The 19,839-nt window shown below is 40.6% G+C and overlaps 1 protein-coding gene across 3 annotated transcripts in view; it reads right to left on the reverse strand.

Moving 5' to 3' along the window:
• Positions 1–19,839, reverse strand: part of CEMIP2 (cell migration inducing hyaluronidase 2) — a 96,638-nt gene that overhangs the window by 11,523 nt on the left and 65,276 nt on the right. For all 3 annotated transcript variants that reach the window (XM_014608762.3, XM_019478139.1, XM_014608761.3), the window contains exons 9-16: positions 19,308–19,513; positions 18,720–18,789; positions 15,598–15,726; positions 10,332–10,420; positions 5,673–5,804; positions 5,086–5,121; positions 3,921–4,076; positions 2,143–2,320 (exon numbers count right to left, since the gene is read on the reverse strand). In XM_014608762.3, the coding sequence (XP_014464248.1) occupies positions 2,143–2,320; positions 3,921–4,076; positions 5,086–5,121; positions 5,673–5,804; positions 10,332–10,420; positions 15,598–15,726; positions 18,720–18,789; positions 19,308–19,513 (996 nt within the window). The remainder of the gene's footprint in view (positions 1–2,142; positions 2,321–3,920; positions 4,077–5,085; positions 5,122–5,672; positions 5,805–10,331; positions 10,421–15,597; positions 15,727–18,719; positions 18,790–19,307; positions 19,514–19,839) is intronic.

The following is a 19,839-nucleotide window of genomic DNA, read 5'->3' on the forward strand; positions in this document are numbered from 1 at the left end:
TGATATAGTGCTCCATTCCAAAAACTTTTTAGCTGAGATCTTTTCTTCTTTGAAACATGGGATTGTAACTTTAAATGGAGAGGGCAGCAAGCCAGGAGCACAGGCAGGCCATTAGGCAAAGGGGAAACCTCTGTGTGTGGCTGGGGATCCACATGATCAAACGGGATGGAGTTTATAGGCATATAATGTAGGCCATGAGGAAAGACAGGCAGTCTGGCATACTGCAGGGAGTGGAGATCTAGGGAGAGAGGGGTGAAAGAACCAGCCTGGCAAACACCAATAAGAGCTGGGAAGTGAGAGCCCCAAGGGAAAATGGTAGAGCTTGAAGGGTGGCATAAACCCCGACTGGGGAAGAGTTTTTGTTGAAAGCACTGTGTTTAAGTTGATCCCAGAGGACTGGATTGTGGCTTTGGTGGTAGAATGGAAGACAACAGGGCATCTCATATAGAGCTCTGTAGAGGTCTAGGACCATAAGGGAGTTCAGCAACATGAGAACAACCTTGCTCGGGTCAGGGACCAAGGTGGATGAAGAGTCCAAGAGGGGCAGGACCAGAACTGGGGCACAGATGCCAAGATCTGGGGCAGTGGTGCTATGGGAAGGATGCAGCCAGAGAAAAGGGGCAAAAGCTGGGAGGGCTGAAGCCTTAACAAATGTTTGAGGCCTAAGGGTGCTAAGTGTTGCAGTAGGGTCAGGGGGCCCTCCAAAGTGTTCAGTTAACAACTGTGAGGCATAGGCATGGCTACAGGGAAGGATGGAAGCCACGAATGCAGCTAATAAGGCACTTTGTGACCCATGGCACTGACAGGGCCAAATGGACGACAGTCTAGAGCCCTATGGGGCAAAACAGACTGGCTGGTCAAGGACTTGGAGCTCACTTTGGAACCCTAGGGCAGCCTCCCTATACTCCATAAGAAACATCAAAGTGTGGCAGGTGATATTCAAGAAGGATGGTAACCTTAGGAGCCAGAGCAGGGCAGGAGTCACCGGTTCACCAGGAGGCATCATGGCCATCTTTGTGGCCAGGACCTTGCTACAGTGATAAACATGAAACAAGTCCTGCCCTCAATAGATACAAACACTTCCTATCTGTATGAATATGCTTAATTTTCATACATATTCTGCAAAGCATTGTTTAAACAATCCTCCATTGGCATTTATTTAAAAAAATAAATACAGCTTTGCATTTAGAATCGATCTTAAAAGAATGCGTCTTCGACATGCCTGCACAGCTATTCACCTTGAGCTTCATGCCTCCCTATGCTCCAGAGCACAGTAACTGGGCAACAAGTGAATGTGAGCTTTTTTTGAACTTTCTACTGTTTTCTGCAGAAAAGCATTTCTATTCTTTATCAAAAATAGGGTACCTAAGTAACTCTTGCAATGAAACAAAAAAGGGAAGTAAGTTTCCAGGGTAGCAATATATAAGCATACCTTAACATAATTATCTATGAAAATAGGCTACTCAATGCATGGATTTCAAAATTGGGGTTTTTTTGAGACACTTGGCCAAAGCCTGTGTGTTGGAAACTTCAGTAAATGGGCACTTTTTTTTAAAGAATTTCCCATACTTTCACATAGGTTCAAGGACAACACTTAAAACAATTTCAGTACTCCAGTATCTGGCTGAAATAAGGAAGTTTAAAAATGTGGCAACAAAACAAAGGCTAGGTTTCAAACTTCAGAAGTACAGTTCAGCTTCACTTCATGCAAAGGCTGTTCTTAGCTAATACTTAGTCTGAATCCCTACTTCTCAATGTTCTTGTGGGATAGACCCCCAGAACTGGACTGCAAAATATGCATCACCTATCCACCTAAGTGTTTGGGAACTGGCTAAAGCAGCCCAAGAGGTCTCTAGAGCAGCAGATTTCCCTTTTCCAGATGCCACTTCAAGTACCCCAGTGACTTCAGCTGGAGGGAACAGGACCCCATGGAAAAGGCAACATAGGTGGAGTCAAAATAGGAGCAGACATGTTGTGGTCCAGGATGGAGGAAATGAAAGGACATTGCTTCATATCTGTTCCAATGAAAGATACTCTGCATGGGACACAGGAAGCACAACATACATTCTTCACTATTCCAAATGCTCCTACTTTCCTCTTTTTATCCCCACTCACTGAAAGGAAATTTTGCAATAGGCTTACATTTGAACCAAACTTCACAAGAGAAATGTTGTTTTTAGGTGTCATCTGCCAGGAGTTCTTCATCAGGAACCCAATTGCACTGGTGAATCTATCAGGGGTTGGTACAAAGTTTGTGAACGTGCATTTGGTAAGATGAACAGGTCCATCATAAATCTGAAAACCTCTGATTGGAAATGTCCTATTAAAAAAAATAAAACATTTAAGACACACAAGTACTCTACTCGTACCATTCAGGATCCCTGAGATATAATATTTTCTTTTGTTTTTCAGCTTTAAGAATGCAGAGCTAAAAACAGATTCTAGAGTAGGATGTTATAAGTAAGGGAAATCTTGACTGTATTCAAATCTACATGGTACTAAGGGTGAGGCTCCTTTCTATTATTAGTAGGTATTACTACTGCCTGCAGCCTCACTTAACTCCCATCTCCTTCCTCTTACTTTGTAGAGTGCAGGAAAAGAGCTACTCCATAAGTGCCCTCTGCACATGCTCAGATTGGCAGAGAACTCTAAACCAAATTTCTCCTACCCTTGTGAAACCAGGGTGGGATCTGGCAGTGGGTAATAAGTCTTAAGCAGACCACTGAAAGAAGTAAAGAAGGTTCCTATATAAAAGGAAAATTGAGTTGGACTGGTTGCCATTATTAATTCCCACCTGGCATCCCAGTTCCCATAGCCATAGACTCTTCCTTCCTCTCCACCACACCCTATTGTTTTACAACCCATAGGGTCATAGCACATCAGCAATTGTTACTCATAGCAATTCAAGGTACTAGACTGGAAACAGACTTAAAAAGGCACAATTCAGCATGCCAGACAGTTTCTAGAGGGTACAGAAATCAACTGCTGAACTGATTAAAATTCCTTTTTGTTACTAGATCAAAAACAAATTTTAACACTAATGTATCATTACTATTTCAGTTCCTGGTGCAGCCAAAGTGTTAAATTGTTGTTGCTTATCAACTAACAAAGATTTATCGGGAAAAGGATGACCTAAGCCACCCCTTGTATTAAAAAGGTGTATCAGCTACCGTTTGAGATCTTTCACATCCGACAATACATAAAGAACAGAATAGAAGAAGTAGCTGTTTACACACAGATAAGTTTATCTGCTCAAGAAATAAAGAAGACACCCAAAATAAAGAGACACCCATTATTAGGAACTAGGTCTCTTGTTTCTCTCTCTCTCTCTGCAGTTTGCAGGCAGATGACAGCATTAGAAATGAGTTTCTATATAAATCACACAAAGAAACATTTTTGCACTGTGCAAGGTGACAATAATTTAGTAGAGTAGTCCTAATGTAAATAATGGCTACCTTTCTTTTAAATGTGCAAAGGAATGTAATGTCTTGAGAATGGGTTAATGCCATAGCCCAGAAATGGAGAACTGCTTATTCTCAAGAGACAGAATAAACAGAGGACTACAGGATGCAAGTAAATGCCAACAGTGTTAATTTTTCTGAAGTAAGTACTTGGTCAGCAAGAATAAGGCTGAGAAGTTCAAACTAATAACAAATAGGCCTGAATGTAGTAATCTAACTATAATAATTTCTGGTCAATGCTTTTCTTGGCCAGATTCAAATGCTGGAATGGACTGAAAGATAGTATATCCTGCTATTAAGCCCTCAAGACAATTTGTTTCCCCTCTGGCATGTTCAACATTAACATTGCATCACACAGAAAGCAGATACTTTAATTTTCAAATTTTTGCTGCCATTACATTAGACAGAAAGTATACATTTTTGAAAAAGCATCTCTGTTTTGCCTGCTGAAACACTTACCGATTTCTAGGCAGGGTGCGATTTTTATTGTCTGTTCCTCCAGTTCCCCAGTATTTGTTTTGGCCACCCTGGATGCCATAGTTCTTGCTCTCGCCAATAAAAAGAGATTCTGATACTTCCTGGCTGGAACCTTCGTCACTTGGAAAACTTCCATCACTATAAAAAGCAAATCAAAGTTTACCTCTACTGCAGCAGAAAGTTGTAAACATGTTACATTCAAGAAGATGCTACCGTCTCTAATACTTTTTTTTACTGTTAACTGAATCAAAACAAGTTGGTTTTTTTTTTAAGTACATTATAATAAATGAAACAGTATAATTAATTCTTGATTTAAAAAAATAAAATCTTAGCCTTTAAACATGACAGCTAAGTGAAGTAATGTAGACACCTGCGTGTGCGTGTACGTATACACACACATGCAGATAAGTATTGGATGTTCTCATTTCAGTACTTCAGTCGTCCTTCAAGAACATATATGTTCAATACATAAACTTTTAAGGGTTAACATTAACACTAAAAATTGGTCTGGTGAACCACTGATGCCACTTAACACTCCACCATTATGGTTTGATGCATCAAAGGAATTAAGCTGCAGTCCCCAGGTTCTTGCTAGGTTACTGCTCTACCCATTGCCCTGGCTGAAACAACAGATGGAGTCTCCAGGCTCCCTCTCCCTCCTTCAGCTTCTGCTTCCTGTTCAACCCAAGGGGGTATGGCAGTGCAGCTTGTCTTGTCTTGGAGAGCTGAGGGTGAGGCGGGCGCCACATGAGCATGTGGTACAGCTGTGGGAGGGGGCATCCATGTGGATGGTGATGCAGCTGTCTTGGGGGGGAGGGGAGCCTCCATGTGGCATGTGGCTGGAGGGGCAGTGGCTTGCCCTGATAAGACCCTTCTGGTACAGCTCAGGGCTGTGTGGCCCTGGCCTTTTGGGAATTGGACATCCCTATACCAAAGTATTAATTTTTGACCAAGGACCAAAAGCAAAGATACAGTCCATTTCCAATTCTCTTGCCTTTAAAAAACAATGGAAATATAAAAATACCATGATATCACAGCCTTAGAATCACACCAACTTCCCATGATTTTACACATATTTTCAAAATTTCTAGATAAGCAAGATTATATTAGGCTTTTTCCATGTTTTGTCCTTAAAAGAGGTACTCACCTGGCAAATGTTAAACCTATTCCATTGTCAGAAAACCTACAAAAGAAAGTAATTTTAGCAAAGAAAACTTCAAACCATTTATAAGAAAATTATATTATTTTTTCAAAGGGATAAAACAGATTGACTTCAAAATGAACAGGTATTGTAGAAACGGAAAGAAAAACTTAGATAATTTAATTGATAGCTATTATACTTACAGATGCGAGGTGTCTTAAAAGCTGTAAAATCATTTTTACTTATTTTTAAAGTGGCAATATGATAGTTTCAGAGAAGCCTCAAATATCTTAAACTAACTATTATGTAAGTATTTTCCATGATTTCAATTAACTTTGAGTTAATTGTTTTCATTATGCAACTTTAAACCATTATTTGTCTTTCTATGCAATCCTGAGAGCTTCATTTGATTCTACTTAGTGGAATGAGACAGTTAAAGTCCCCATAGTTTAGCACTGATATTCTCTCATGACCCCATCTTAATACATTTTTATGGATTTCACAATGCATATTTTTACTTAATTCTCCAGGCTTTTACACCCTTGTCCAGGAGAATGTCTTACAGGAGGCAGAATTATCTTTTGGACACCTACCCAGAGTTCTGAATGAGGATATCCCCTCCTCTGACCCAAGCCCCATGATCATTGTTTTTAAAAGCGATTAGTCTGTCAATCAGAGCAGCAACTCGCGGCTTCTCAGGGTCTGCATTTTGATGAGGTCGAAACCTTGGGAAGAGGAAAAACAAGGCTTGAAATGAAAATATCTCAATTGGCTCCATGTATGGGAACACACATACAGTGCTGTAGTATATATCGAGACATAAACACTTGTACTCTTCAGAGGCAAAAACAGCATTCTGCTGTGTCCAACAGAAAAGGAGAGCAGAGTCAAGCCAAAAGATGATGGAAACCAGAATTGCAACTTCACCAAGTGCATCTACAGTTCTTCATTCTCATACCACAGCTTGTCTAGGAATCTGATCACCATCTTCTTGGGAAGCACAAAGACAGGGGAGCACAGACATCTGCCATAAGGAAATAGCACACAAATATTTGATAATTTTACATCCCTCACACACCTAATTTTACACCCCATCACTATTCTTCACACATCTTCCTTCATGTCTTTTATTCCCTCCTTTAATCCTTGCAGCATTAATTCAGGGTTTGGAGGGAGAGAAAAGATGACAGTTGTCCTTGGTAGGGCATGCAAGGCCATTTTTGCTACTGCAAACAGACAGCTAGAGGACTGGCTAATAACTGCTCCATCTTGGATCTCTCAAGCAAGATTGGTTTTACAGAGTATTCTTTATCTGAGCAGAACTGAAGTGTTTCTCCTTGACTCAAATCTGTGCTCCACAGTTTGCAACCAAGCCAGTCTCTTGTGGTATGGTGGCTGCAAACTTTTTTGATCCATGGGAGCAATAGATAAACTCTTACCCAGAAGATTAGAGAAACAAGGAAGACGGAAGAAACTGCTGGTCAGACTGGTGGAAGCAGCCAGATGATTTCATGAAAGCTTACGGTACATTTCAAGAGCTATGGACAATTTGCCAGTCAGATACACAAACTATGGCTAATAAGCATCAGATCAGACAACCAGACAACAGAACTGTATGAAGATTACCTAAAAAGCTTTGTAAATATTTTCCTCCCACCCTACCCGGGAAAATTATTATAGTATATTACAAAATAATTTTAAGTTAGAAAGACTTCCCACTGAGTGACGCAATAAAAAATCTCAAGTTCTTGTTCTACTAACAGTATTTAAAATTATCAAATATTTATACAATATGTTAAGTTCTTTCAGCAAGAGTTTGCACAGTCCTACACAAGTTATAAACTGTGTAATACAGGTCTGGTCTTGTTGATCAAAGAAATGTAATGGATTCCAAAAGCAACAATAACAATATTTTAAATTAATAAATAAATCAAACAAGTAATTATTATTTCAAGTTTCTGTCTATATGATGATAGATGTATGATTTTAAATGCCATTTCCTCAAAGCTCTATAAGACACTTTTACTTGATAGCTGATGATTATTAGGTTTTTTGTACCAACATGCGATAGTTCCTAGCATACCGTATATTAAACAGGAAGAACACGATCTATCTGTATGCTTTTCCTCAGCTGCATCTATGTCACCTGAAGCGTTGTGATCCTTATCTAATCTTCAATAACTATCCCCTTGCTATTACTGATCCTGAAACCACTACACACATATCTTACTAGAAAGTAAGATATCATCCTTCTCCTAGTACCCTTCCAAGTTCTCTTGCTCCCACAGCATGCATCCTGACTCCTGTCTCCAGCTACTGATAATATTTAAGATCCTTCAAACTCTTTTAAGGAAGTTATTCTAAAGATATTATGTTTTAAATCCACTAGGACTTTGTCTTACTACCAAATCTTTCTTACACAGTTAAAAAAAAAAAAAAAAAAAATCTCAGAGAAGTTCTGGTGTGGCCATGCTCTATTTCAGGCACTTGGGCTGTTTCTACAAGTGCTCTGGGAGTGAGGGAGGCAGCCATGGGGTGGAGGTGGGTGCTTTAATTAGAGCAGCTCCGAGAGCCGCTCTAATTAAAGCACCCAGAGCATCATGTGTATTAGTGTCCCCATGCTGAGAAATGGTGACAGGGGTGCTTTAACTAACCATTTTTTATTGCAGGGACATTAATACACATGACACTGGAGTCTGCTGGAGCACAGTAATTACCACACTCCAACAGACTCAACTGAGTCTGCTGCAACATATAATTATAGTGTGTTGGAGCAGCCTTGCTGCACGTGTATAGGTGCCCTTTCTTTCCATACTTTTGTCTTCCTCTGAGCAAATTGCACGTTCCTATAAAGCATATTCTTCAAAATTTTGCCCTCTCTATCCACACCCATATCTAACATTTAACTATTTCCATCCTAAACAAAGGTCAATTAAATGCATACATACAGTAATATGAAAAATCGCCACTGTGAGAATAAGACAATTATGACTTACTAGTCTTTATTTCACAAAAAGGAACCATGAAAGAGAAAATAGTTGGGAACCAACAACTTCTGGGACGCAGCATGTTGCAATGGATACATGATCAACAGTAGTAAGAAGACAGTTGTCAAAGAGAGGCAATACTGGTGGTTGTAAGCACTAAAATGTTCTTCTACCATCTGATATCCAACTGACTTTGTTTTTATGGGGCAACTATCCTGCCCTTCAAAATAAGTGATTGTGCATTATCATCCTAGTTCCATCCACTTTTCTCTTTCAAGTGGCAACCTACTTCAGCAAATACCAACACCTCCTTCCCAAAAACACACCTCAGAATTTTCCTTGTCCTTAAGTTATGCTGCTAAACTGTGTGTGGGTGTGCACGCACTCATGCACACACACCCTATCAGAAGTCTAAGACAAGAGTTTCAAAGGCTCAAAAGGCAACTCAAAGGGTCAGCTTTCATGAAACTGTGATTTCAGTTGAACATTTCCTAGCACTATGTGCCTTTTAAAGTCTTTCCTGCTAGGTACAGAGCACTGACCGATGAACTGGAAAGTCTAGCAAATCAAAAGATACTTTCAAAATGTAATTGAACTAAAAAATATTGTTGCAGTGATGGTAAATTATGATGAAAAAGTTATTGCTTCTGGGTGAGAAAGCCAGTACAAGACAAATGTACAGAAAGGGAAGGATTGTGAACATGCTGGGGGATGGGAGTGCAATTCAGAAGGATCCTGACAGACTGGAGAGCTGGGCTGACGCTAACAGGATTAAGTTCAATGCTGACAAATGCAAGGTGCTACACTTCAGGAAGAGTAATAAAAAATACAGATACAAAGTGGGTAATACCTGGTTGGATGGCAGCACTAGTATGAAGGATCTTGGAGTCTTGATAGATTACAGACTCAATGAGTCTGCACCATGATGCAGCGGCACATAAAAGGCAAATATGATTTTGGGATGCATCAACAGAAACATTAGATCCAAGACAAAGAAGGTAATAGTACCTCTCTACTTGGCACTGGTTAGGCTTCATCTGGAGAAGCGTGTGCAGTTCCAGGCTCCATATTGTAAGAAGGACATAAAGAAACTGGAGAGAGTCTAGAGGTGGGTAACAAGAATGATAAAGGGCAAAGGGAGCTGGGCATGTTCAGCTGGCAGAAAAGGTGCTTAAGACAGGACATGGTAGCTGTCTTCAAAGGCCTGCCATAAAGAAGAGAGAGAGAATACTTTCCCTCTTGCTGCAGAGAGGACATGGAACAATGGCTTGAAGTTGCAGCAAAAGAGATTTATATTGGGTATCAGGAAAAACTTCTTCACCGTTAGAACAGTGAGGTACTGGAACAGACTGCCTAGGAAAGCTGTGGACTCCTTATCACTGGAGGTGTTCAAGAAGAGGCTGGATAGCCACTGGTTGGGAATGATATAGGTATAGCTATGCCTACATTTTACTGTGGGTATCTCCCATGTTTCTGAGCTTTGCTGGTTCCTACAGGGGCTCAGGAGGGAATTCCTCCTGCCTTGCCTGGTGCTACATGTGTCAGGGTTTTCTTAAGCCTTCCTCAGAGGCATTGGGTGTTGGCTGCAGCCAACGCTGGGGATTTTGACTAGAGAGTAACCAGCGCTCCCACTGAGACTTAGAGCTAGCTGGCTTGAGGGTCTTGGTCCTCCACTCAGGGTCAGATTGATCACCCTATTTGGTATCAGGAAGGAATTTCACCCATGGGCAGATTGCTATATACTGTGGAAGATTTTGCCTTCCTCTGTCATGTGGATGTGGTCCTCTTCCTGGGAGCTCCTGAGTCTGTAATGTTAACCTTTTTTCCTGCAGCAGGGCAATGTTTGCTGTGGTGGCCCCACTTTACCTATGACAGGTTAGGGTTTTATGTCTTGCATTGTGTCAGAATTGACTATGTAATTTTGCTAAGAGATTAGACAATGGATTTGTATAGGATGGTTTGAATAAGGATGACCGTGTCTCAGGTAGGGGGTTGGACTAGATGACCTCTGGGGGTCCCAACTGACTCTATTTCTCTATAAGTCTATGAAGGACAGAAAACTGCTGGAACACACAGCATGCTGCACTGATCCCAGAACACACGCATGGACAAGTATGAAGAACCATTATGTTCTATATTCTACAGGTTGCAATCACTATAAATAAAAGAAAATTACAATTAGGCCCTTTTCTTAATATTATTAAGCTCTGAACATTCTCAGAATTTAGAGATTTTAGCATACATTTGGGAAAGGATTTTTTCTACCTTGCACTGTTATCCAAACAAAGGTATTCCCTTGGATCCTCAGCACTGGCATTGGTGATTTTGATACCTTTATCAATCATTAATCCACCCTGAAATGAGCAAAAAGAGAAAAGTGATTACAGTATAGAGCCCCAATCCCTTCAACTAATTACTTGTCAAAATAAACCTGAAATGAAATTCTAAAATTGTTATGAGTTAATATATGTTTTTAAGGCAGAAGAGTAACAGACTGAGAAAAATCAGTTTTAATAGTCTTTGTGGCTTTCCTAGGCCTAAAAAAATTCATGAAAATAATATAGTTTAGAAATCATTTCAGTCGAATGTCCTGACAAGCATTTATTGAGATTTTGGATGCATTTCCTTTATTAAAAAAAATTCTGCTAACTGAAAATATTCTCGTGTGTACCAATGATGGAGAGAATGATGGATGCTACTGTCATTTTTTTAATGCTCTAGTCTCAATTAACTTTGGTAGTAAAGGTGACCATTGGCTAAATGTGCAACAAGCTTAACAACTGGAAAATCTAATAAGGCATTATGAAATGTATATCTTCCTAACAAATTAATATACGGGAGCTGAAAATGTCATTGCCACAATCCAATGTGAATATTATTACATGGATACTTTTGGTGACTCTTACCATTAAAGATATTAATATTAATTTTTTGCTATACTCTATTTTCCAATGTAATTCATTCTTTAATTATATACAAAAAAGCTCAAACACTTGGATATCCTTTCAACCAAGTTTAAAATCTTTAAAAAGGAACTATTTCCTTGGGCTCGAGCATCTCTATTACAACTTAACTTAGATTCTGAATTCGATACAAATTATTCCATAAATAGCCCTTAATCCCCAAATAGAACTCTCTAACACATGCCCCATAAGAGTTATGCTTCTATGCTGTGATAGTACTAGAGATATTTTGAACAGTAACATTTACTATGACAAAGTAAAGTGAAACTCAAACAATTAAAACTCAAAGCCTCGTTTATAACCCAGATCAAAACATGTCGAATTTAGGGTGCAGACTTGACCGTCAGGGTGGAAACACACATTGCTTTTGGTCATCTTTGTACCACTGTAAAAAATAATTTCTGGCAGCACAAAGCAACAGAAAATAGACATCTATACCTTATGTCACATCACAATATAGCTGTGACAAAAGGCAGTGATAAACTGTCTTACTTTATTGTGGCAGATATCTATTTACTTTATGGTAGGAGAACATGGGCACCCAGAGCTGCCCCTACTCTTTTGCTGCTCCAGGCAGGCACTCCCAGGGCCTAGGATACACTCAGTAACTGCACACCCTGGGAACTCCTGCACAGGATTGGGGCCCCCCGAGCCCCAGAAGCGCTTGCCCTGCTTTCCCCACTTCCAGAGACAGGCCCTTGGCAATCTCCATGGCATGTCTCTGGAAGTGGGAACATTTTGCCCATTGTCCTGAAAGATCAATGGGTGGGACAACAGGCAAAGTGAGTTTCACCCAATAGAGAGAGTCAGCTGTGCTGGGATGCATCCCAGGACAGCTGATCTGGTTCATTTGGTGACATCTATTTCAAGACTCAGAGAACTCTTTCTAGGTCATCTTTAGGCTAAAATGGACAAAAACACCCAGCAGTGATTTTATAAGCACTGATTGCAGAAAACAGGATAGCCTGCTTAAAATTTGCAAGCTTTCTTTGACAAAATATATTGGAAGGGCTTTCAGTGCATCAGAATTCCTGTATCAGTACAAACTAGAATAAAAGAACTGTGTTGATGGAGACTGACTGATGTACTGTCTTTTCAAATCAAATATTGAATCACTATAAAGAAATAATTCAATTTTACTGTACATAAATGACCCTAAAACAACATCTCATTGCCAAACAAGCCCCTTGTTTAACTAAAGACCAGAGAGAGGGGGAGTTCGCTTCAAAACTCTCTCACATTCCTTCACTGTAAGCTTGCTGAAGGGACAGAAGTTGCAGGGAAAAGGGAACCCTTCAGATCAAGGAAAAAGCAAACAGGCCAGCTACAGAGAAGTTTGCTAAGGAAGGTCTGCTTGGAAAGAGAGGCATGAAGTATGAGGCAGCAGATTAGAAGACCCAGAGACATGGCTGGAGAACGTCCCAATCTCAGAGCCACAGTAACTTTCAGCTCTTTCTCTGCTTCCACCTATGAGGCTTCTGTCCAGGCAGGACCACACACCACTGAGGCTTCTACCCAGGTCCTAGTTTGGTGCTGCGCAGACTGAGGCTTGCAGATTCCTTCCAGTGTTAGCCAGGTGGGGGAGTGCCTGAAATGTGAGTAGTGTCTTCTGGTGGTGTCCCTCAGGGAGAAGGCAAGAGAGCTATAAGAGGAGGTATCAAGGCTCTGTAGCATCCTTCACTATGAAGATCGATTCCATGCTGGAAGAAACCTCTAAGACTGTGGAGGAAGGACTACCAGAGGTGGTGCTAGAAAACAAAGAGTGCACAGACTCCCAAGAAGGAAGAAGCTAGAAGCTTGTATCTTTTGGCAGCAAGAAGTCACTGTCATCCCCATGTGTAGTGGTTTGCCTGGAGAACAGATATGGAGCACTAGCAACAGAGGAGGAGTGCCAGGCCAGGAATTCCCAAGATGGATGAAAGAACAGGTTAGGAACTATTTAGAAAAGCTGGACGTGTACAACTTCATGGTGCTGGATGCAAAGCATCTGAGGGTGTTGAGGGAGTTGGTTGATGTGATTTCAGAGCTGATGACCATCATCTTTGAAAACTCATAGAGATTGGGGGAGGTCCCGGATGATTGGAAAAGGGCAAACATAGTGCCCATCTTTAAGAAAGAGAAGGCGGAGTATCCAGGGAACTATAGACCAGTCAGCCTCATCCCAGTCCCCAGAAAAATCATAGAGCAGGTCCTCAAGGAATCCATTTCTAAGGACTTGGAGAAGAAGGTGATTAGGAACCATTAGCATGGATTCACCAAGGGCAAGTCATGCCTGATCAACCTGATTGCCTTCTATGAAGAGATAATAGGGCTGTGCGAAGCTTCAGTCCCTGAATCGATTTGGACCGATTCAGTGGCCGAATCTCTGAATCTGAATAGAGTGAAAGGACCCTTTAATCTCTCTGAATTGAATCGAAACCCTCCGAATTGACTTTGAGATTCAGACATAGACACCACTTTAAATGTTTTTTTCTATATACCTCAAGGTACCAGGCAGCTCGTGAATGTTGTGATGCCAGGGCAGATGAAGCGTCCCACAGGAGCACAGGGGTTCCCCAGCACACTCGGCAGCAGACCAGAAGCACTTCCGGTCCACTTCCGGGTCCACCAGGGAGCATGCAGAGGATTCCCCCTGTGCCCCCCTGGCTCGACAACTGGTGCTTCCTGGGTCTAGGGGGGCACCTGGGGTCCCCCCGCAGCCGACTGCCGAGCTGGGGGGGGCCTGTGCGCTCCCCAGAGGACCTGAAAATGAAATGGAATTACTTCCAGTCCACTTCTGGGTTCACTGCCCCACGCTCCTGTGGCACACTCCATCCGCCCCCAGCATCGCAGCGTTCATGAGCCATGCCTGGTACCTCAAGGTATGTAGAAAAAACATTTAAAGCTGTGTCTATGGCCGAAGCACCGATTCTCTGAATCAGCATCGAATCTTCAGATTCGGCTGAATTGGGGACAGTGATCTGAATCAACAAACTGAATCACTGTCCCTGATTCATGCTGAATCTGAATAGAATAGGGCGCATTTTGCACGTCTCTTAAGAGATAACTGGCTCTGTGGATGTAGGGAAAATAGCAAACGTAATATACCTTGACTTTAGCAATTTTTGAATTCTCCTCTCCCCAACTAAGGGTGTTTAGACCTGAAAGCTTGCAAAGACATTTTTTTGCTACTATTTAGTTGGTCTAATAGAAGATATCGCCTCCAGCCCAAGAGTTTCGTCTGCCTTGACTTTAGAAAGGCTTTTGGTACCATCTCCTGCAGCATTCCTACAAGCTGAGGAAGCATGAGTTGGATGAACTGACTGTGAGGAGGATAGAAAGCTGGTTGGACTGTTGGGCTCAACAGGTAGTAATCAATGGCTCAATGGCTAGCTGGCAGATGGTATCAAGTGGAATGCTTCAGAGGTCAGTCCTGGGGCCAGTTTTGTTCAGTATCTTCATTAGCCATCTGGAAGATGGGATGGATTGCACCCTCAGCAAGTCTGCGGATGACACCAACCTGAAGGGTATAGTAGGTACAGTGGAGGATAGGGCAGGATTCAGAGTGACCTAGACAAACTGGAGGACTGGACCAAAAAGAATCTCCTGAGGTTCAGCAAGGATACGTGCGAAGTCCTGCACTTAGGATAGAAGAATCCCATGCACTGCTAGACCCTGGGGACTGACTGGTTAAGCAGCAGCTCTGCAGGAAAGGACCTGGGGGCTACACTGGACAGTAAGGTGGATATGAGCCTGCAGTGTGCCCTTATTGCCAAGAACGCTAACAGCATACTGGCCTGCATTAGGAGGAGTGTTGCCAGCAGATCGAGGGAAGTAATTATTCACTCTACTCTGCACTACGGAGGCCACATCTGAAGTAATGGGTCCAGTTTTGGGTTCCCCACAAGTTGGAAAGAGTCCAGTGGAGAGCCACGAAAATGGTTCAGGGGCTGGGGCACATGACTTCTGAGGAGAGGCTGAAGGAACTGGGTTTCTTTAGTTTGGAGAAGAGAAGACTGAGAACTGATCTGATAGCAGCCTTTAATTACCTGAAGGGTGGTTCTAACGAGGATGGAGCTAGACTCTTCTCAGTAGTGACAGATGACAGAACAAGGAGCAATAATCTCAAGTTGAAGTAAGGGAGGTTTATGTTGGATATTAGGAAAAACTCTCTCATTAGGAGGGTGATGAAGCACTGGAACATGTTACCTACAGAAGTGGTGGAATCTCCATCCTTGGAGGTTTTTAGGGCCCAGCTTGACAAAGCCCTGGCTGGAACGATCTACTTGGGGATGGTCCTTCTTTGAGCAGGGGGTTGGACTAGATGGCCTCCTGAGGTCCTTTCCAACCCTAATTTTCTATGATTAGGGTTGGAACATTGAATACTTTGGGGGCAGGCATTATAGGGAAATTTAGAAGCATTTTACATTCGTGCATGCCATAGTACCTAGACAGTACAAGTACAATGGGAAGAGCAAGCCTTTAGTAGCATTTCTTTGTTATTCTGATTTTACATTTAACCTTGTAGTTCTTAATGCTAGAAGAAGTGTTCTTTTTAAGACCCTGTTATCAATGAGATATTACACTACCTTAAAATTAGAGTGAACTCTGTTGTTATAGAAGATTCCCAGCGGTGTTAGCTCTGCTTTGGTTTCAAGATATAATCCATGAGAATCTCCTGTAGAATTCTTGTGGAACAAATACCATATTCCAGCATCCTGTAAATAAAGGGGAAAAATAATGTCACTTGAAACATGTTACGTCTTAGACCAACACATTTACATTGTCACAGATATATTTACATACAGTAACAAAATAATTGCATTTTAACAAATGTATCAGTTTCAATCAACAAAATAAAATATAAGAACATAGTCAATATCTTCGCATTTTTTCAGAATAAGTTTCAAAATGAGGGTCAGCTCAGGTACGGGGGAGGGGGGGGAGGGAAAAAAAGGCTGCCTGCAGTGGAACTAAAAATGGGGGTGGGGTGGGGAGGCCTTCTTATTGACTACAAAACTAACTGCACTGTTACTCTGAAAAAAATGTGCAAGGGGTAAGAATTTCTTAGGGTGATACCTTTTGTTGGACCAACTGTATAGCTGGGATAGAGTTAGACAAGCTTTGGAATGCAAGGCATGTGTGGCATGTATGGAACTATTCTGAATAAAATAAGGTATTTTAACCACAATGGTTTACTAAGCTTGAACATCTCAAATCTGAAGTCAGCTGCTAAAGAAAGTGACATTTTGCATTTCCATTATGTCACATTTCTATGTACTCAGTTTTGCTTACCATAAAATATTTAAAAAAAAAAATCTCTCCCTCTCTCTCACATTCTTGTTGTTATAGACCAACTTTAAAGATTGCATATCACAACAGAAAATCAAGAGTTAATGATAAGGCCATGAGAGCCACAAGGGCTTTCAAAAGAATGAAGTCTAGCCAGTTCAGAGCACTATGCCAATACTATGCAACAATTCATTTCAACTCATCTTCAATAGCTCCCCAATTTCCCCCCGAGCAGCTGCTTTTGAATAGGTGAATTTTGTGCGCTAGTAGAGGTCTACAAAAGCCCCTTCCCATGGTATCTCTATATACGATAGAACCATGGAGAGGACAGTTGAATAGGAGGTTTGGAAGCTTCAGTGCAGCAGAGCTGATAACTCTATATCAACTCTAATATGCCAGTATTGTGCAACTATGAAATCTGTACTCTTACAAAGAAAAACCTTCATATATGGAATGCTAAAAGGCAGGGGATGTCTACGGTTTAAATAAAGGCCATAGCACTTTTGCACAGTACGCCACAGTTAGCCAGAGAAAAGGAGAAGAATGGCTTTCATGAATTCAAAAAAATCTCCAGTACATGAAGTTAGTGATATTCAAGAATTTCACCCTGAAGGAACAAATCAATTTCCTAACAGCCTGAGAAATGCCATGAATTCTAAAAGGTGTCATCTTTCTTATCAAGGGGATCTATTGGAAGTTTTTCAGCCTGGTCAATTCCATCAGTAAATGTGGAAGTTTAACTAAGAATTATTTATACCAAAATGCTTATGTTGAACATTCCTGCTGAGCAAAAGTACTTTTAAAACAAAAACATTTGGTGCTCAAAAACCATGCTAAGCAAAGGAAATTCTAAGGCATGTGTACACATAAAGAAAGCATAAGCAGAGGGAAAAGGGTATTTTCAAAAGCCACAAATGGGCCAAAAGCATAACCATAGCAAAAGAAAAATATGTTAGATCTGTTGTGCACTAGGAAAATCTTACTGGTACAGCTATATCAGTAGAGGGTTTTTACTGTTCTAGTTAAACTAGAAAAAGCCACAAAGTGGGGCATAGTTACACCAATATAGCTAATTGTGCTTACTGATCCTGAAATAAGGGGTCACCATAACAGCAATTGTATGACATCACATCCAAATTAAGGGAATCATTTTTCATTTTAATTATACAGATTTAGTTAGAAGTAGCCAAACTCTCTATGGCATACAAGCCCTGACTCCATTCATACACGCATTTGCAATAATTCAAGGAAGTGACATTCAGTAGAATTTACTGCAAATGCAAACCATGCAAATGGTGGGCACCAGACTTCTGCAGCTGTTTCCTGTAACTCAAGCTTCTGCACTGAAAACAGGTAGAGGAACTATGCAAAAGGTCAATACATGGGAAGGTGCACAGTGGAAAAAAAGAATAAGTGCTTTGGATTCGCTAAATTCGTGCAGATCCTTCCAAAGCCCCAATCCTTTTGCGTAAAGTTCTACCTCCCACCCCCAAAAAGCACACGGAATAGAAAACAAAAACCAAAAAGGTTTCTTTTGTTACATTATAGATTGCCTGATATTTAAAATTACTTGTGCATTAATCCATGTTTTCTTTGTGCTATAACATGTGAGAAGGCATTCACTTTGATTACTGAAGCTTTTCCCTTTCCCAACTTTGACTCTATTCTCCCCACAACAGTCTATTTAAAAATGCAACCTCATGGCATGTTTCAGCTTCTTATCCAATGCCCACACCAGAAACGGAAAAGTAGAACTGAACTCTGCTATCTGACACGTACCAAGCTTGCTCATGAATAGTTTCAGATAATTTAAAAGGAAGCTGCTTTTTGGTAAGATGAGTCTAAGCTGAATCTGCTTATTCCCTATTTTCTGTACTCAATAACAAAGGCAACTCTGCGTTCCAGGATGTGTCAGGGCATTTTACTTCTCAAATGCTGAGAAAAGACTAACCACAGAGCTAAGCCAGTAAAACATCTTAGCCATACAATGCTAAGTACAATAAGACTTTTTTTTTTTTATTTGACTGAATTAAATGACCAAATTAAATTTAGAACACTAGCCACACACAGTATGTTAACAAATACAAGCTACAGAAAACAGTGAAGCCTTAATGCTATGATGGATGAACTTACTGACTTACTATACAGCGTCACCAATATAGACACTAATAATTTATAAAAAATAAAGAATTCTCTTTTGTTCTCTTTAAAACAAAGATGGTCAGTAATTTTTAAAGGCACATTTAATGAAGAGATATTGCATGTACGCCACAGTGTTGCTAAATACAAAAAGGAAAGAGAGACATCTACATTAAAAAGGAAAAAAGAAAAAATACTTAAATGCATACATTTTTTCTAGGGTATACTTTGCTTATCTGAATAAGAACACTGTGCGTCAAACTATGTTCATCTGTCTCACCTGTGAGCCGGCTGCTGCATTATTTATAAGGTGATTGTTGGGATGAGCAATCCAGAAGGTTGAAACAGCCCTGAATATCATACAGAAATAATACATAGTTCAGAAGCTATAAATATCAAGTCTCTAATCTCTAAGCTCTTAGCTTTCATATATGAAACGTTAGTAAGTAGACACAGAAAAGCAAATCAGGCTAATTTTTCTTTTCAGGGAAACAAAGCTTTCTTCATGGTTTCTTATTTTAAAAAAAATCTCATGTTTTCTTTGTAAGTTAAAACATTTAATGTAGTGAAAATGTTTTTGTAATAACTGAAATGCTCTTTTTGATTTTTGCTAAAGAAATGTGATAGATACTATTTATTAGGGCTGAAATGACAGTTTCATATAGTTAGTGTGCCCTTGAACAATAATAAAAGGAAAGCCTGAGGTCTGCTGAATCAATTAATGCCAAAGTATTATGTTATTTCTTACACATGCTCCCATCCTCATTAGCCTATTCATAACTGTGGATCACCAAGAAATTTTTTAAAAAGTTTAAGCACTGCAGGAATCCCCCCCGCCCCGCCCCCCCCCCCCCCCCCAACTACTCACATGCAGTCTGTGGCTGGCACTGGGACATAATTTCCATACACTTTGTCCCTAATGGCAGTGCACATACTGCTATTCCTGTCCGTGGGAAGAAGTGTGCCTGGTTTGGTTACTAGTCCAAGGTTGTGGAACAGAATATTTCTCTGTTCAATACCATCCTCCAGAAAGAAACAGTGGCCTAGTGTATCATAGCCAATGGTGTCCTTTATCTGCAGAAATACAAGTTCATTATGTCATTAGCAATAGTATTTACTGAAATTTATTTGACAAGAGCCATTTAGTTTTATCTTGGCGCAGCTGCAGAATGAATTTTCAGCATCCACAGTAAAAGCAAGTCAAAAGTCAGGTTTTATTTGTTCCCAGAAATGCCCTATGATTATTATAAAGGTTGCCTAACTGCAACAATTGAAAAGCTCAACAGAACAATAGGACTTGTCACTGCTTACACTTGTGCATTGACTTTAAACATTTAAAACTCTGAAAAAATGGAATAAGTGTTTCTGCACTGACGATCTGTTCTAATGATTCCCCCTCC

Source organism: Alligator mississippiensis, chromosome 3, assembly GCF_030867095.1.
Source record: "Alligator mississippiensis isolate rAllMis1 chromosome 3, rAllMis1, whole genome shotgun sequence".
NCBI classification, from domain to species: Eukaryota; Metazoa; Chordata; order Crocodylia; family Alligatoridae; genus Alligator; species Alligator mississippiensis.